This window comes from Colletotrichum costaricense (assembly GCF_030867565.1).
Source record: "Colletotrichum costaricense strain IMI 309622 chromosome Unknown Scaffold_8.1, whole genome shotgun sequence".
Classification (NCBI taxonomy): domain Eukaryota; kingdom Fungi; phylum Ascomycota; class Sordariomycetes; order Glomerellales; family Glomerellaceae; genus Colletotrichum; species Colletotrichum costaricense.
Window position 1 is genome coordinate 1,846,636 of NW_026848237.1, and position 18,459 is coordinate 1,865,094.

The 18,459-nt window shown below is 52.5% G+C and overlaps 5 protein-coding genes across 5 annotated transcripts; all 5 read left to right on the forward strand.

Moving 5' to 3' along the window:
* Positions 1-329: 329 nt before the first annotated feature.
* On the forward strand, positions 330-1,814 carry CCOS01_08656 (uncharacterized protein; the record flags this gene model as incomplete). The annotated part of the gene is made up of 1 exon (XM_060456817.1): positions 330-1,814. One exon carries the CDS (start codon positions 330-332, stop codon positions 1,812-1,814), a length of 1,485 nt encoding a protein of 494 aa, XP_060313091.1.
* A 987-nt stretch (positions 1,815-2,801) lies between these two features.
* Positions 2,802-4,124, forward strand: CCOS01_08657 (uncharacterized protein; the record flags this gene model as incomplete). The annotated part of the gene is made up of 2 exons (XM_060456818.1): positions 2,802-2,876; positions 2,940-4,124. 2 exons carry the CDS (start codon positions 2,802-2,804, stop codon positions 4,122-4,124), a joined length of 1,260 nt encoding a protein of 419 aa, XP_060313092.1.
* A 941-nt stretch (positions 4,125-5,065) lies between these two features.
* CCOS01_08658 (uncharacterized protein) lies at positions 5,066-6,852 on the forward strand (the record flags this gene model as incomplete). The annotated part of the gene is made up of 3 exons (XM_060456819.1): positions 5,066-5,789; positions 5,851-5,940; positions 6,020-6,852. The coding sequence occupies 3 exons, from the start codon at positions 5,066-5,068 to the stop codon at positions 6,850-6,852; spliced, it is 1,647 nt and encodes a 548-aa protein (XP_060313093.1).
* Positions 6,853-7,132: 280 nt separating this feature from the next.
* CCOS01_08659 (uncharacterized protein) lies at positions 7,133-7,693 on the forward strand (the record flags this gene model as incomplete). The annotated part of the gene is made up of 1 exon (XM_060456820.1): positions 7,133-7,693. The coding sequence occupies one exon, from the start codon at positions 7,133-7,135 to the stop codon at positions 7,691-7,693; it is 561 nt and encodes a 186-aa protein (XP_060313094.1).
* A 9,282-nt stretch (positions 7,694-16,975) lies between these two features.
* CCOS01_08660 (uncharacterized protein) lies at positions 16,976-17,642 on the forward strand (the record flags this gene model as incomplete). Its single annotated transcript, XM_060456821.1, has 2 exons — positions 16,976-17,009; positions 17,224-17,642. The coding sequence occupies 2 exons, from the start codon at positions 16,976-16,978 to the stop codon at positions 17,640-17,642; spliced, it is 453 nt and encodes a 150-aa protein (XP_060313095.1).
* Between the last annotated feature and the right edge of the window lie 817 nt (positions 17,643-18,459).

Consider the following 18,459-nt stretch of genomic DNA (forward strand, 5'->3'; position numbering starts at 1 on the left):
CTCACAACATCTGACTTTCCCTTCTGTTTACTCGCCCTTTGCTACCTGATCAAGCCCGTGCTTCTTGGTTGGCCTTCTGCATTTCCGACCACCACCACTGACCTTTAACCGTCAATCTTCGACATCCATTCCATGGCTCAACCATTCATCCTCGCTGCATCGTATTCAGTGTCTCCTGCGCGCCCTCTCTGAAGCACTGGCAATCGCCCCGACGGTGACTAGCACTATCGACTGTAGTCACACTTTACTCAACCTATGCTGTTTTAGCAGCCGCTGGTCTCATTTGAAGAAAGCTCATCACGAAGAACATCAACACCAACTCACCCTTCATGTCGACGACTTCATCTCCCTCGCCGTTGCAAGGCCCAACTGGCCGTGTCGATGAGAAATCTCTACCCCAGGGTCAGTGCCGCTACATATTGCTCGTACCTGGCATCAAAGGCCAACGATGCGCTTGTGTTCACTTTTCTCTCAATCGATCTACGCCCGGCGCTAGTTGCGACTGTGGGCACATGGCCTGCTATCATGTCAAGACCCCAGAGCCGTCATCGACCAGAGAGGAGGTCGAACTTCTGAAGCAGCGACTTCAAGCCCTCGAAGAACAACTTGACCAGCAGAGACAAGGCGGCCTTGGAACCGTCGTTGCCAGAGTGAGCGAACTGGAAGACCTTGTCGACAAAAGTCGTGAAGAGATAGGCCAGGAGATCAAGGGCTCTTATCGCAACATCAACAGAGTATGGCAGTCTGTAGAGCAGCTTGAGCGTCAAACCTCCCACCTTCGGGAAGCCCTACGCTCCCAGTCAGAACACATGGAACGTGTCAACGGGGAGTTGGAGAGCGTCAGCAATCGACAATTGGAGCTTTTCGACGCCGACGAAAGCATCGAAGAGAGACTGGATCAGCTAGAGTCGGACCATGATTCTTTGGCCAGTCGAGGTGGCCAGGTCCCGAACATGACAGAGGAAGCAATCTTGTCCCGGCCAGACGCTGTGACGGCCTCCAACCGGCAACAGTCGCTGGGTGTCACTCTGTATTCACAGCCCGAGGCCGAGGTCATTCCAGGAGAAACCATCCGTACCTCACCAACCCTCAGCACCGCCGATTCCAGCACAAGTTCAAGCAACTGTGGAGCTTGGACAGTTCATATTTCGCTTCTTCCGACAGCCTCTCAGCCTTTCCCATTCGAAAGGGACACCAACGCCTACAAGCGCTGCTTGTCCCGAGGGCTCCACCGGACTGTAGTAGTTGGCGGTCCAGATAGTGACTCTTTTGTTGAGGCTGTTACAAAATCCTTCGGTAGCCTACTCAGAGGAAGATCCTGGATGCCTCTACAGGCCAAGCTTTGCGACGCAGAAAGGCTCCAAGGGCTTCCCATGCTCAGGCCACTGGACTCCAGACTTGTTGACAGCGACTATGATCTCAACTTTCTCAAGAAATTTTGCGGCGTCTGCGAGGCCAACGGCAAGATCGATTCTCTATATATAGCCATGCGCCAGGACAAGTTTTCATGGCACTTTCTACGAAATTCTCCGATATTTATAGAGGGTCTCGAGAATTGCTGGATTTACGATCACTTCTTAGATCCAAACGACCCAGTTGAAGATGATCGCATGGAAGAGCATGATCGACCCTCCGCCGGAGACATTGTCCCGAGTCTTCCAAACCTGAAACGAGCAGCATCCGAGATGTCGCGAACAGCTGGCTTAACAGCTGCCACGACAGGCAGCGATTCTGACGGCTCTCGAACCAAGACACCCCGGACCTCTTGCCTGCCAAGTCTAGTTGAATCGCGGAGGCGTGTAGAGACTGTGTGAGACACGTGGTCTCTTTCCTTTTCCGTTATTTTCCCCGTCTAGCTTTGGCCTGTGGGATCTGTTTTTACTGCATTTTAGACGCGTGGTTGGCGTCCAGGACCCGTTGATCTGAAGCAGCAGTGGCGAATGTTTCACGAATGAGGTCTTTCGAGACGATAGAAGGTTGATCCACCTGATAGAGGACATTTATACCCATTTCATTTATTCACGCCCAAGGGCACAAAGAAGCACTGTCTTGGTCACTTTCCTACACATGTACAGCGGAATTGGAGCTTCGGAAAGAGACAAAAAGTCCTTGAGATAGTTTAGTGATAGTCTAAGGTAGGATAAGGTAGTCTTGGTCTTTTGAACAAAAAGTCACCTGTCACAATGCTGTGCCTAATTCGAGGTGTAATGGGACTGCAAATTTTCGGCGTGGCAGGCTTGTTATGTTTCTCCACGTCGATGGCTCCCGCCTGTGAAATCAAGTTGGCATGCCGGTAGAGCCCGAATCGGAGGACCTTTGGACTAGACGGAAGTAAAATTAGCGGGGAGAACAGGACTCGGAGCCGGTGAGACCCGGCAGGTGCCGGAACACAGTGCCTCCCACCTGGCGTAGGTTCTCCGTATCCACTAAACCAAAAGTGGAAATGGTGCCGCTGAGCACAGTCAGCCTCATTCTCCACGGCGCTAAGCGGCCGAAGCTCTTTCGGCCTGTAAGCTCCGACTAGTAGACGTCGGGTTGATCAATGGCCCTTTTATCACGTAGTTTCTCTCTCTTTCTCTACAATCTTGGCCAACCCTTCCCTCTATAAACCCGCCACCTTTTAAATTCGGGGAACGTCGCCGCGCAGCTCAGCCTTCCTTCGGAGTACTCAATTACTACAAATCAAACAAGCTTGAATTCGCGGGAGCGCGTCCAGCATCTCGCGCGATCTGCTTCCTCATCCTCACCCCTCCACCATACGAGCGCACGCCGTCGCAGATCAAGTTCAGAACGGAAGCGCCATGGACTACGATATTAACATGGATGATGTAGCCGACGGCTTTGCACCTCCGACAGCGACGATTGGCGACGGCACAGTACGTAGCGCACCTGGTGGTGCGACTTCTACTTGCTTGCTTGCTAACCTTTAACGTCAACAGAACATCGCACAACCCGCCACAGCGCCGTCTCCCTCGAATGAACGCGACCTCGAAGATTCTACCATAGTACGTAACAAGGTACACATCCGAGGTCTGGACACATTGACCACGGACGACATCAAAATCTACGTGAAGAGTCATTTTGGTACTCCAGAGAGAGTTGAGTGGATCGATGACGAATCCGCAAACCTGCTTTTTGGGTCGGAAAGTACGGCACAAGAGGCTCTGGCAGCATTGAGCGCCATTGAAATTGCCGACGTAACTCAGTTGCCTCCTAAGGAGACGATTCCAGCCAAGGCCGTCGCATCCCACCCAGACGTCAATCTTCAAATTCGATTTGCCGTTATTTCCGACAAGAAGATACGAGGTGCTGCTGAGCGAAGCCGGTTCTACCTTCTCCACCCCGAATTTGACCCGGAGGAGAGAAGACGACGTGAGGGAAACAGAAACAGATATCGCAATCGGGACGGAGATGATCGTCACCGTAATGGCCGTGGAAGAAATCAACGCGACCGAGACTCGAGCCCTGAGGTGTTCCATGCGAGCATGTATGATGACGATGAGGACACACTGGCAGACCGAAGACCCGCACGTCACTCGAGATCTCGCTCAAGAGATTCGACGCCGCGTGACGAGCGATCCTATGCGTCTCGCAATCAGGAAAAGGAGCTGTTCCCTGGGCGGTCATCACGAGCAGGAAACCGGCAACGAAATCGTTCCGCTTCACCCATGCGGGATCTGGATGGTGACGCAGCCATGGACGTTGAGGCAGCACGCGCGCCGAGGGCCAGCAACCGAAACAATAGAGAAAGGGCATCGGGCATCAGGGATCGTCTAGCTGAAGACAACAAATCCAAGGAACTGTTTCCCATAAAGGGCTCATCGATGGGCAAGACGCATATGGACAGGGTCATGGACGGCGCGGACGAAGCCACGCGAATCATGCAGCAAAAGATGAGCGTGAGCAACGACCGCCACGGCAGGAAGGACCTATTCGATCGGGACAGAGTCGATAATGCAGGTTCAAGTGCTGGATTCTCCATCAAGGGCGCGGCGGCCGCGAACGTCAAGGAGCTGTTCCCGAGCCGCTTTGGAGGTGGTGGCAATACGGGAAAAGAGCTATTCGCTGACAAGTTAGAGGGCCGTGGCCGTCGGCGGCAGAAAGCAGAGGACCTGTTTTCTTAGCGCGTCGATACCTGGAGCGCGTATGCAATCATCTTTGGTAGTTTGCAAGATGAAGGAGACTATCTTTACGACGAGTTTGGGAACACAGCCGACAGCGCACGCTGTTCATTTCAATGCCATAGAAACCTGAACTTTCGCCATGGCTAGCGCGATAGACGGCGAACTTCTTTATAGCAACCGATGTGTCCAGGCTGGGCATTGTGTGTTGAATGATTGCTCTATAGCCGCGTATATCGTCCTTCGTCACATTCTTCGTAGTTTCCAGAGGGAGTTGAAAGGATTCTGGGATAACCATCCAACTAGAATACTCTTACGGCTGGGTAGGGAGGCAAGAGCTGTGTCGGTAAACTTCCAGGCCACTGAGGTCTCGTTGGACAGCCACTCTTGTGCATTCATCCCGGAGAACAGAATACCGGGGCGGAAGCAGCTGCTGGTCTTGCTCGAAGTACCCGTATCATGTAGCAGCTGAGGAAGGCACGCCTAGTCTGATGTACTCGCCACTTCCAATCGGTCGAACGCGCCTGACTTCGATCCCTCGCCTGCCCTTGCTCGTTTCTTCCTCCTATCCGCGTACATGGCGATATCTCATTCAAGCTTCACCTTCATGTCCCACTCGCCCTTTACCTCAATCAATCACCCACGGTGATTCCCGCACAGAATCCGACCTCTCTCCTGCTCTTTCATATCAATGTGCCATTCGCCTTCCGAATAAGTCAAATTTGGGCCGTCACTAACAGTCGAGGTACGCGTCAAAAGGCCGTTGAAAAACATCACCTTTTCTACGTCTCTTACGATCGATCTCAAAATTCACCACTGGAAGACTCACAAGACTTCACCACGTTCGTTAATCTTATACCAAAGTACTCGATGCCGGTTTGGTTGACACACTCTTCACTAGCACAATCCAGTTGCCAACGGATATCTGCCATCAGCCAGCCAACATGGCGGACTTCTTATGGACAAAACCGTTGCCTCCCCGACGAAGAAGATCAGAGCTCACGCTGAGCAATCCACCTCCGGATGAAGAAGAATCTGTTGCGCACCTCGGCGTTCCCTCTGTTCGATCGCGCCAGTGGAAGCCCATTCCCCGCATTGCGAGTCTCGATGTTCTAAGTGCTGCTAGATTGGGCACAAGCAACAGCCCAAGCATTAAATCAGACGGCTCGCAGTCATCCTGTCATCGGCTGTCGCCATCCCCGGCAGAGCCAACTGAGCCAGCCGATACAGCCTGGTACCAAGAGCGAGACGAGACGGAACGTGCTCTCTCACTGGAGCAGATGATTAATGCGTTACACTACACGATGATGACCAAGAATGTCCTCGATCCGGTTCCCAGAGAGTACAACTCCTACATCTTGCACTTATTAGAGGGTTACTGGGATCTCCAGGAGCGGCTGAGGAAGACAGAGCAGGAGCTCGCAGAGGAGAAGGAGACAAAGTTGAAGAGTCTTGAAGAGTTCACCAAGATGTCTGAGGAATGGGAGTCAAAAGAGGCCGACTTCCGCGCTGAGATCAAACGTATGGAACTAGTTCTTGTCGATGTAACTCCTGCAGGTGTTGGTGCAGTGGTTCTGGCGAGGTCTGGCAGTCTCGTCGACAGAAGCGCAAAATCCTCGAGACTTTTCAAGGCCAGGGTCGAGAAGGCTAAAGAAAGTCCCCAGAAAGGTACTTATTCCTTCAATAGTGGGAAGCACTCCTATCCCGTCTGCTGACCGGATGCGCGTAGGTGATGACAGCACCAGCAAAGTTGACAGCCTAGATAACCCACGGATCTCTATGGGCTCTGGGAGTCCCCTCCTGAACCATCGAACCTTCTGTAAGTACCTAGAAACGCCTGCCTTCTCATTTGTACCGTGTACATACTAACAGACCAGTGTCCATGAAACCTAAAGTAGATGACAATGCCGATGTTGAACTGAGCAAGGGTCTGAGAAAGGCCGAACGACGACAACAGCGGGCCTCGAGACGAATGAAGAAGGAGGCCCTCTTTCCGTCGTTCAACATAGCATGGGATAGCTCATCGGAAGAAGAAGCAAACAAATCAACATCGATTCAGAAGACAACCAGGTTACCTGGCTTGGAGTCTATGAAGCCTCAACCATTACGACGAGCGGCACCATCCGCGCAGATCGCCACTCCAGAATCGTCCGCAAAGGAAACCGCCGTTCCTGGAACCTGTGAGCATGCCGATACACATTACCGGCCTGACGACGCACCACATACCGGCGTAGAATTGGCCGAAAACGGATCGGCCGCAACGGGCATGCCGAAGCAGGAGCGGCCGCCAGGTACCGACCCGGATGTCATGACGGCTACGACTGGCCGAAGAACCTCAGGGACCCGCCGCCATATGAGAGACTTCTCCTTCGACGCCGGAGAAGATAGCGTTCAGCTGCAGGCCCTGTCTGGAAAAGCTGGTATTCCTTACGGAAACGATGTTTCCGTGGGCCGGCCAGCGGCTTTCCCTCCTCAGCGCCCCCGTTCGTCAGATGAAGTAGCTCCAATGGCATCATTTACTGCAGGACCTTCCAACCAGCAGGACCAAACACTTCACAGTCATGCACAGGAGTCGCTGGACAAAGACGAAGGCAATACCCTCGAAACACGCTCTGGGGTTGAGCAAATCGGCGCAGAAGGTGGCAGACAGGCCACGAGACCTAGTCTCCTGGATAGACGGCGAAGCTCCCGCTCACACAAATCGTCGTGCGAGTCCTTAGGCAACGGCTAGAGAGCCTTTAGCGATGAAGCCTGAGGGCGCAGCATGGCTATCCTAACGGACGGAAGTACCACACACGCAAACCAAGCACACATGGCAGCAAGGGAGGCTTTGAAGCGGTTGGGCAACGAGGGACAGGATCAAGGCCGGTCCCAGGTTGGTCCAGAGGCTAGAAGCAGGTATCGCGTGGTTGTGATGGTTGCGGTATTTTGCTCCGAAGGAGCGGGGTTTCTAGCAGAATGTACTTGCTCCAGGAGTTACGGTAGACTACGCTTGCTGCGGTTTCAGGGTCATGTCAACATATCTCTCTCTCCTTTCCTCCCTCCTTGCTTCGCCTGGCTGGAACATCGTCACTCCATGTGTGTCAACCGCGTCCAAAGCCCATAAAATACAGTCCAGATCGAGCCATCGTGTGGACATGACGTGTTCCATCGGATGCTTGGTGAGCTTACGCCCCCCATCATCGGACTCCTCGATCCTTACTCGCGCTTGCATGAAGCCTTTTCTGTCGGTGAGCTGGCGTATGTATGTACCATGCCAAAATAGGAGACTAAGTTCCGCAAAAGCTCCAAACTTGGCTTGGGAAAAGGGAAAATGGATATGCCACGTGAGCTCCTGGGCCCCCCGCCGGAGACTACTTTTTTCCTTTTCTCCTGTCCTCCGAGAGGCCCATGACCCTGGCCTGAACAACCACCAGGGTTCCGGAGAGAAGCTCGCGAAGCGAAAGGGGAGAATTAAACCAACCCCTGGAACAGATCATCAGGCGAGGCCGTGGAAGAAAGAGGATACGACTGCGGGCCGTGTGCAACGGGCCGAACGCGGATGGATGTGTACAAGCTCACGGCTCGAGTAAGAGGTGGTATCTTGTGTCACTTACCATATATCATATATTCACAACATCCTCCGCCCTGAACACACTTGATCAGATTTCATATGTGACCAGAATAACGACTAACAGCCTGGTAGTCACACGATACAATACTTGAAGTCTTGTGATCGATAGTGTCGATTCCAAATATATCAGAGTTGGAAGTGATGAAAACACTGGGTAGATGAGTAGGCATCGAGACAAACTTCTCGCCAACCCAGATCAGTAGCAATGTCCGGCACGGCCAGTGACACAGAATTGGGTATGGGAAGAAAAGCCACTACCAAGCAACAGACTAGTGAAAGGCGTCAGAACCCAACGAAGCCATAAACAGTCGGGAGAGCGGGGGCTTCTTCACGCCCCCCTCGGCGGACGGAGAAAAGCCAGCGGAACGCTACTACCAAAAAAGCTCCCGCTAGTGCCCAGGCTTTGCCAGGTCAGGCTCAACATTATGTATAGAAAAAAATCCCAAAGAGTCTAGACTTCTAGACTTTGGAGGGGGGGACCGGCGTCTAGGCCCCGTTTGTTGGGGGCCGGACGGAGGAGGAATGCAATTCTATTAGCGGAAGACCGAGTGGCAGAGAGAGAGAGAGAGCGAGGGAGATGCTGCAAACAAACTTGCACCGATGCGGTCACTTGCTCCGGAGGCCCGCCTTTCCAAGCTGAAGCCATTCTGCGCGCACCACGGAGATGGTCGGACACGGATACGGCCGGACGCGGGGAGGGTAATAAAGAGGGTGTGTGACGGATGAAGGCAAGAAGGGAAAACGAAAACGGTCTTGTAACCTTGAACGCCGGCGGTTGATTAGCGAAGGCGTTTCGTTACCAGATTCCTGGGTCATTCTGTTGGGTTTTCCTAGTACAATCCTAGTCCAATCCTAGGCCGTCCACAGTCCCCCCCTCCCCACGAATCTGACTTTGAGCCATGACTACTTTGAAGTACGGGTAGGACTATGATGGCAATAGTGTCGTGTCATTCGACGACTCGACCGTTGCGGTTCCAAGCCTCCGGCGTCCGCATCCTTCTAGGTGCATATTGTATTGCGCAGCGGCTTGACGGGCCCGGGGATGACCGCGTCCAGGGGTCGTGAATCGCCAATTTATTCGCGCAACGAGACTCTTGAACACATCGCCAGAGTGGCCTCGAATAGCGTCTGGCTGAGACATCACTGTGAAGGTCCTCTTCAACATTGTCATGTGCGGAAAGCTTCTGACATCTGGGAAGAAGGGTATCGGATGAACGACTAGGGGAGAGGGAGAAAAGCTTCCACTCCTTTCCCCGCCTCGACTTGACTGTTGAAGTGACTCCACAGAGCTATCGTCTTTGATGACTGAATGGTGTCTTGGGAAATGATGCTTGTTCATAGCGAGAGCTGATGTCAACCACGGATTGCAACTACATCCCGAGATCTTCATCATGATCAGCCGCATCATCATCACTTAATGAGGACCAGGGAAGAAGAGAGCAGAGACATCACGACGCGAACCAGGATGGCATGGTCGCCGTGGAAAGCGTTCTCTGTCCAACCCAAAAATCTGAAGCAGGGAGTCATAACTGTTGTAGACTTCAAGCCATTCTTCTTTGCTTCTCGCGCATTGGCTGCCATACAGCCGCCGTGTATGGCACAATCAGAGGGACACCGTTTGCGTCCTCTGAATATGCGAGCGGGCCAAGTGAAGACAAGAACCTCGCGCGGCGGGTGAAGTATAACGTTCTCCCGCGGCACCGTGGCACCTCAGGGTCCGATACAAGAGGAATATTTTCCAGCAGAAAAGGTTTCAGAAGCGTTGTGACGGCCGCGTGGAACGGCTGCTGATAGTCTGCGGCTAGAGGACCCTGTGGACTGATGGGTGCTAATGGAGGCGTTAAGGGCGGCCGTGAACATGGACGGATTTGCTACACAAGGTAGTTAGTTAGCTGATTCAAGTTGCCAAGCCGCGAGTCACCGCACCGAGAACAATGGCATTGTCTACCTACCTATTTTGGTTGACGTAACCTAGACGTCTATTGCGTGTTGCCGTGTATGGCATCGGATCTCTGTAACCCATTTTGTGAGTCCAAGATCCCTCTTCTGAAGGAGGTTATCCTCGTCCTCATCATCCTCAACATTCGATGTCGTCTGTTTTCCAGTCTGTGCCATCGGAACCCGGGTCGTACAAACCCTGAATGTCAATGCAGTTGAAGTCCATGTGAAAAGGTAAGACACGCGTCTGTTGGATAGCTCAAGCCCCAACGGTTCGTTGGACCTGTAACCCATAAAAAAACATCTTCGCCTCCCGACGTTGGAAAGTAAAAAAATAAAATAAAAACCCAAAGATGACAAATGTTAGAAAATCTGATAAACCAGACAAAAGTCAAACAAATGCTGTCATGTATTGTGCGGCTGACCGAGCGCCACTATTATGAATCGGACCAAATGGTAGCTTGAATCGGCTCCCTGATATTTTGCCCCGTTCCCTTCAGACGCATAGTTCAGTTTACTTCAATTCTGTCTCGTCGCATAACAAGGAGACGTGACTAGGACTTTGTACCGCAATGTTGAGAGGGGTGAGGTACCAATGGTATTTTGTTATATCTGTGCACACGGCATGAAGTCATGCTAAAAGTCCTCTAGCGTCTTTGGCGACGAACGATACCGCGAAGTAAAGAGTGCGACGCTTGTGAGGTGTTGGCGCACTAATGGCCTAGACACGAGCTGCGGCCGACGCGTACCATCGTCTGGTGGCATCGTGTAGTTTCACTGTAATTGCGTCGTTATGCAGCCACTTTTCTCCTTTCTTCACTCCCTACCTACCTCTGTCTCTCTATCTCATCTTCAGCTCAAGGTGATAGTTTGCCATGTTTTTCGATAGCACGAGGTTCAGCTTGAATGCAAGTAGGTAGGCGGCGGCAGGAGAGTGGACTGATGGTGGTCTTCGCAGTATGGACCTGCATTGACGATGTGGCTGGCTGTGTACGTGTGAGAGAGTGTTGCGTCGATGGCAGTGTCAAAATGAGATGTGATGCTGTCGTCGGTGTTGGGGCACTGACCATCGACGTTCTGTCATTTTGCCCTACAGACAAGGTACGTACTGCGAATGTGCAGGCGGCAGTAGGTGGTTTTAGCTCACCCGGAAGGGGCACTCTTGGCACTGACTGTTTGACTCGAGAGTCAACACACAGGCACGCCGCGCGACGGGTCTAAAGATTAAAGACTGGAGGGACCAGGGTGGGGCGATATTTGTCATGATGGAAATTTGCGCCCAAGATAGGTTCACCACCAAGCATGTCTCGCTCTGTTCACTCTACCGGCTTTTCTACCCGCAATGACTACACAGTATTCGCACGTCAATACAGGACTAGTGGCTAGGGTCTCTCTTCAATCTTGCACCGGAGCCAAGCTCCGTGAAATGTGGCGTTACTAGAGGCGTGTGGCTTTAACCAGCTGTAGTAAAACAGGGACAAACTACGTCTTGACGCTGTTCTACTTAGCTGGCAAGGGTCTTGGGAGATTGTGTTCGTGAGGAAATCTGGCGGCATCTAATTATCGAGATGCATTACGTCCGGCGATGATCAGGGGCTATTCTAGCTGAGATTTCTGTTCGTATACGGGTTTGAGCAAGACGTCACATCACGGACGCGCTATCAGGTAAAGGACTAGCATACATCCAGGAATTTGGTAGGGAAGAGAGAGAACCAGGGAAGAAGCTGGGAAGTGAGGCTGAGGCTGTGAGGCTTCTTCGAAACATGGGAATCCGTACGGAGTATACCGCATGCATAGAACAGAGAACCATAAGCAAGTGCCAGGCCATGGCAAGGTGCCTCATCCGCCGATAAAGTGTTCGTAAACGTCGTGCGGCATGAGGGGAGGGCGGCGAGTACTCCGTAGAGCGAGCGAGCGGGGTGGGATAGGAGAGTGGGAGGTGGATCGTGGATGGATCTCCATAATGTCTGGGCTGCGGGGCTCCCCGTCCTGATTGAGGAAGAATTTGGCTGAGATTATTTGGCTGTGACGATTGTTGTTCCTTTTTCCTGTTGTCTGTTGCACGCCGAGATCGAATCGGGGTGAACCACAGCCGCGGATATGAGTAGTGATATCCGTTCTGCAGGTCTGGGAACCGGTGAGGGACCAAATTTTGGAGAGACTGTTTTTGTCATCCCTGTCGTGAAACCATCGGGTCGGGGGGGGGGGGGGGGGGTTGGTTTACCGATGCAGTTGAGGTTGCATTCCCATTCCCATTGGCATTTGATCTGGAACTTGGGGTTCGATGGGGAATCGTGTTTCCTTTACCATGAGATGAGATGAGATGGGGATGGGGGCCGGCCTGTTTGTCCATCTCAGTCTTTGCACAACAAACAAACAAACATACAGGCTGGGTATCGTGTGTCTAAGCCAGGGAAGGGCAGGGGGGTATGTTTTGCCAATCATTGACATCCCGCCCTCGCAGCCTCAATGTCCTTAGTATGTACTCGCATTTAGGTTGGACGCATGTCCGGCATACGTGCTTGAGGAGAGACAACAGCGTGAACGGGTGATCTGTTGCTGCCCTACGAAAAGTTGAAAGGTATGAAACGATGCGTGGGCGCAAGGACGTATTGCCAGTCATCAACATTGTTCGGCAGGGGCTTTAGAAAAAAGAAGGAAATAACGGTCTTCTCTGGCGAACATATCGTTCAGTGTTAGTGTTAAGTACGGAGTATGGAGTACGAACACCATTGGAAGGAAGGTACGGAGTATGGTATGGCAGTATGCACGTCTGCACCGGACGTGCGGTTACCTCGCAGAGCACCAACGGGCAGGCAGACAGACAGGCGGCAGACGGCAGCTGCAAGATCGGGAGACCCGTCTGTTCGCACAGCTATCCAAGGAAGGAAAGGTCTAGTTAGGTAAAGCAAGTCAAGAGCGGATATGACGTGTGGACAATGGATGGGGCATTGTGGGCATGATGGATTCTACAGTAATCCCCCTGTCGTGTCCCAGTACAGGCGAGAGGCCCTGCAACGGGGAGCAAAAGCTGTCCACACACTCCACAGTCAAGAGTCCATCAGATATGACGAGTCTGATGTGAGAGAGTGGCGGGAGAGTGGGTGTGTGTGTGTGTGTGTGTGTGAGAGAGAGAGAGAGAGAGAGAGAAAGAGAGAGACTGTGTTCGGTTGGCTTGTCCTGTTGTGTCAAGACGGAAACAACGCGCACAGCAGCTACGCCAACGGGAATCTCGCTTGACGTGTCAGGACTCAGGACTCGCTCACTCTCACAGGGCCTTACCCGCGCACCGCACCTTACCTTACGTACGGGTACTCAATTGCAAATACCTTACCCGCCTGGCCCTGGTCTAGCCTCTTGTCTCAGACACACAAGAGACCCAGTCCAGGGGCGAGAGACAGCAGGCACCCGTATAACGGCTGAAGGGCTGAATGGCTGGCCGGTGGGCTGGCACGTTGCAATCTCGATATGATGCTGCGCATGCGGAGCACCGACCGGGAGAGAGAGAGAGTGCCTGTGTGCCAGGTGTGTAATATAGCCAAAGAGGCGGTGGGTACGTACCGAGTAGTCTATAGTGTAAGGTATCCGTACTCCGTAGATATTCGTGGCCTGTACATTGGTAACGGCCTGGTTGGTGCATCATGGATGATGAACAGGCCAGGTTTTGTTTCCCATCCACCCTGTCTGTCCTCCCCCCTCCCCTGTTGTCGGGCTGAGATTGGAATTGAAGCTTGCCCATGCTTGCTTGCTTGCTTCCTCCCACGCCTCCTCCCCTGTCGCGTGGTCTTCACTATTACCTAGTCTGTTCCCGTGTCCAGTGTGTGCGAAAGACACGAGGCACTTGGCAATGCTCCGTAAACTATTTGATAGCTACGTTGGTGGGGACCCGGGAATGCTACAGAGAGCTTCTGCAAATCCCACTCTCCGTCTCTTGTCGACTTCGATTGTCCGGGGATCGAATCTTCGTACATACACTACGAATATCCGTACTTACGTACCCGCACTGGAGAGCGGGGCACATCCCCATATACCGCATGCATTCTGCTTACGCTCTCTAAATGGCGACGGCCTCGCTCACCCCTGCTCGCGAGGCTTCCCGCTATGAGAGCTGGCTCCATCCTTGTCACCTCCCACCTCCCAGTCTCCTGTGTCCCCTTGTCCCCGTTCGCCTGCGCTTATGCCGCTGGCCGACCGTTGATCGACGGGAGCCCATTGGCCCGGCGCGCAGAGCATGGGGTGAACATGTTCCATAGCCGTCCCGACCCAGAGTCGTCTATCTTACGAATACTACTCTATATCATTTGTATCCGTTCGGATCCAACCCAACTCCTACGGATACTGAGCACTCCGTAGGGACTATTCCATTGAGAACCACAACTCAGCCCAGATGCAATCGCATCTCAGATTCAACCTCACATCGTTTTTCCAGCTGCTGGCCCAGAGGCTTCCCAAGAAATTAGGCGTGCCCCCCCCCCCATGTCTCTTTTTTTTTTCCTGTACTCTACTGCACAGTATACGCCAGACCAGTTCCACTTGATCTCACACCTCCCCCCTTTCTCTTTCGTGGCCGTTTCCTCATGGACGACCAAAACCTGTCTAACCCCTCCGGGCATGATCACCAACTACAACGGCAGCCGTATTCCCACAGCGTCGCAGTGGCACCCAAGAACCGCCTAGGTCCCCCCGCTGCCCCTCCCCCCAGTACACCCTCCACTGAAGTCATGTTTAGATTGGATCCTAGTAACGCAGATGATCGCCGGGCTTCCGATGTGATGTGGAATCATTTCGCCAAGGAAGTCTCTCAGCTGCTGAACCCCTGGACCGCAAATGTTCATAACCTGCAGGGGACTCGGGAGAGCGAAGAATTGCCATGTCCCTGGGGTTAGTATGCTTGGTTTCCAACATCCGTCCGTAGTGTATGAACACAATCATTTTTTCCTCTCGTCATGTGGAGACACCAACGGTCTCTTTCGCCCGTATGATACGCACGTACTTTCAATCTTCTCATTTTATTTTCTCTTGGTCAAGGCCCTGAAAACATCTCCCCTTGACCAAATCTTTCTTAATCATATCGCTGTGGTTCAAATGAAGTAAACAGACCGGGTTGCACTTTTGATGACACTGGTGATGATGCATGCCGAGAATGTAATCAATGACGACAACGTCAAGGAGGAGAAGCGATGCGAGATCTGCAATCGTAGAACGAAGAGGAACGGCCGCCATTTTTTTTTGTTCCATTCAAATGCACGCTGTGTCGGGCTACGGGTGTCGACTTAGCCGAACGATCCAACGTCTTTTTCTTGTGGTTGCAAACGGCCCGTATGGCTGGGTCTAGTCTTCCTGGTACGTTCTGGATATGGGTTGCCGCGGACCAGGCCCTCACCCTACTGGTGACCGTCGTGGTTCTCTCTGGGCGGTAGTCTGAAACGGTCAACGGTGACTTGGTAGCTGCGCCGGCGCTTCGGACGACAACGCCTCTCACCTTCCCTAGGCTCACGATTGGTCGAGCTGAGATGGAGGACTCGGCATCGTCCATGCGTGCTCACACAGCCCGTGTGGTTAATCACGAAGTGGGTGTCACTGAGGCAAGACACCGGAATACTTTCGGATACTGCGCTTGGAGAACGACTGGCTGGTTTTCCCTGCTTGTTGTTGTTGGCCAAGTTTGCTTCGATCGTTCGCCCTAGGTATCCGTAGATCTGGTACGCGCCTGCTGGTACCTTGATCAACCAGGTTTGAAGACGACTGGTCCCTCGTGTACCGGCCGGCTTCCTTCTTTTGGCTTCAGGTTCTCTTCCTTTTTTTTTTTTTAATTTTTTTTTTTACCACGCAGTCCGTACACATGGCCATGATTCGCTTGGTCGCGAGGCGAGCTGAGATTCTGATACATATTACGTAGATCTTAAGAGACGCAATAAAGTGACAGGCCCCAGGGTTGAATAGGGCGAGTGTGCGAGGCTGGCTGGGTGGCTGTCCCCGCTATGTTGAACTTTTCTGGGTCAAAAGAGCCGCAGATCCTATTTGATCCCATCAGCACGGCCTTGGTGCCAATTCGCTGCCAGGTTGCTGCCATCCGCTGGTGGTACTCCGTACCAGGGATCGCCAACGGGACACAAACATTCCGAGGGCGGGCGACCAGGGTCCAGCGAAGATCACGGTGCACCGTGGCACCTCGTTTTCCGCCCTCCCCTCTTCTCCTGTGCTTGTCGCTCGCCCCTATTGATGGACAACCGAATGCCTCGCCAATTCCTCAACAGTTGGTGGGAGCGCGCGCGGGTGCGTGCGTGCGATGCGAATGCGTGGGTAGACGACGACAATGATAACGACGACCGGTGGCGATGCAGAAGGCAATAGACATTAGACGAAAATACTCCTTGGGCCTCGGCAGCAGATGTGAAGATGTGCGAACTATCTGTCAGAGTGCTTTTTGATTGATTTGATAGACGTCGCTGTCGCGCTGCCTTGGCCACGTCTGTGCTCCTTCTCCTCTGGATATTTTCGGTTACAATTCGTCATTCCTCAAGATGATGTACGGGATACGGTATCCGTACGCGGGAAGCGGGAAGAGGGGTCTCTTCACCTCGTCCTTGCGTCGTTTGAAGAATTGTCATGGCAAAGCCACAAGAGCAATGGTAAGTCGGGTCGGGTTGAGTTAACCATCTCGAGTCGAGTCTGTGTCTTTGACGTCGTCTGGTGTCCGGATTTAGGGATCGGCCTCGAGGAAGAGAGGCGGTGGTGGGGGCTAGACGGAAATAGAAGGGAAAGATGGGAAAGATACATTAGCCGAGGTCACTTTGTTACTTTCCATTCCTCCCGTCTACTCTCCGTCTCCGTCTCCTTCTCTTTTTCTTTCCTGCCTTCCTAACGCCGTCTTCGTCGAGTCTCGCCTTCCCTGTACAGCCAAGATAGATACATCAGGTAGGTAGGAAGGTAGGTGCAGGGCATCTCGGGGAAACATCTGTGAGGAAGGCACTCCGTACGAATTCGCATTGTCCATGGGTCTTAGCTGCCTACCTTACGTATGGACCGATGACGGGAAAAAAGTTTCAAGATTCGTATATTTTCATACTCTAACTTGCAAACAGGGGATACCGAGCTCATGTTTTTGTTACGTCTTGGACTTTTCTCCTCCTCCTCTGGACGAATACTTGGGGGACTGTGGTGAGATTGGCCGACATGTTTATTTGACTTTTCAGTGAGCAAGGGATTGAGAATGAGGGAGGGTTCTCGGCCGTGTTCTTACTATGTAGGTATCCCCCTCTCCCCTCCTCCTCTACCCCCCACTGGCTTACCCTCCAATTACATGCGGCTAAATCTTCACGTCGATTCCGCATCTGGTATTGCATCAGATTGATTGACCGAATCATCCTGTCTTGGCACATGTTCCGTTGCCCGAAAATGTCCTACAAACTCCGTACCTACTGCGGTAGATAAACGCGTGCGTCTACTCCATACAAGGTTTTGCTGAGGAACGAAGCCATCATGAGATTGGAGCACAAACGCCCATCTGCCCACGAATATGCAACGGACGTGTACCTGTCTGTTAAGTAGACAATACTTTCTCAACTCATTCGACACTCGAGACTTATTTGTGTGAATGCATGAAGGTACACGAAAGATTCCTTATCCACCATGCGATGCAATGTACGACGGGCGCACCATGTCGCGCCGTCCGCCTTCCGCCTTCTCCCTCGCTTTTCTTTGTCCCCGCCGCTCATCGCTCTTCCCATCTGCCCCGTTCTGCTGCCATAATCCTCGTCATGATCGACACTGGTAAAGCCCACCCGCTCATCTGCAGCAGAACATCCCCGATCTCGTGTTTGGCTGCGAGCGTTGACCCTGACCGAACGCTCTGTCCTCCGCCTCACCTGTACCTCTTGTCCCTGTCTAGCGCCCTTGATAGCTACCTGAGCCTCTGCCATCCTTACCTGTCCGCAATTGGAGCATCTCAGCCATCCGATGTCTGCTGAACCCAGATGTGAGTTTGCACGCTCACTAATCACCCACCAACTCTTTCATTAACCCGTAAGCCTGTCTACCTTGGTATGTTTACCCTGTGTGCCTGGGTCCTGCGGTTTTCCTTGCGCCTCGCGCCATACAGTCACTATGATTGAGCCATATATGTATATGCACCCACGTTGCACAAACTTTGATCGAGGGCCCATATCAGCCGAACGAGCGGTGGCGGGGAATAATTGTTTAAAAAAAAAACCGATGGAAAGTCTGGCCCTGGACGTTTGAGGTTCCCACTCATCGTCGCTGACGTGGCTGCCAACCAACGTGGGAGACCCCTCTCGTTTCGCCCAGGCACTGCCGACTTGATCAGGACCGCTTGAGTGCTTCGGTAGGTATCCATACCCAGTTGGTGTACCTGGGCTAGACAAAAATTGAAAGTTGTAACCATGTTGCTATTCCCTCATGTCACGATGCATTTTGTAGCTGTAGATGTGTTTTCGTGACTTTTTGATTATTGGTGATGTATACACCTTTTACGACAGTATAGCTAAATTCAATGGGCGTGAGATTCTATTCCTGAATCTCTACCGTCCTGCCGCCGTCCCATGCCAGACCTTTTTGATTTCTCAGGTCTCCCAATTGCGCCATCCCCTCGCTAGGGTTTGAATATCAGGTATCAAAGCTATAAAAAAAACCAAAAAACCAGGGCACAAGTTTTACGTCCCATTCCCAGACGTACCGCCCATTAGACGTGGTTCGCGATTCCAGAACCCATGTACTCTTTAGTGATACATTATGGCATACATGAGGATTGTATCCCTTGGGGTACAA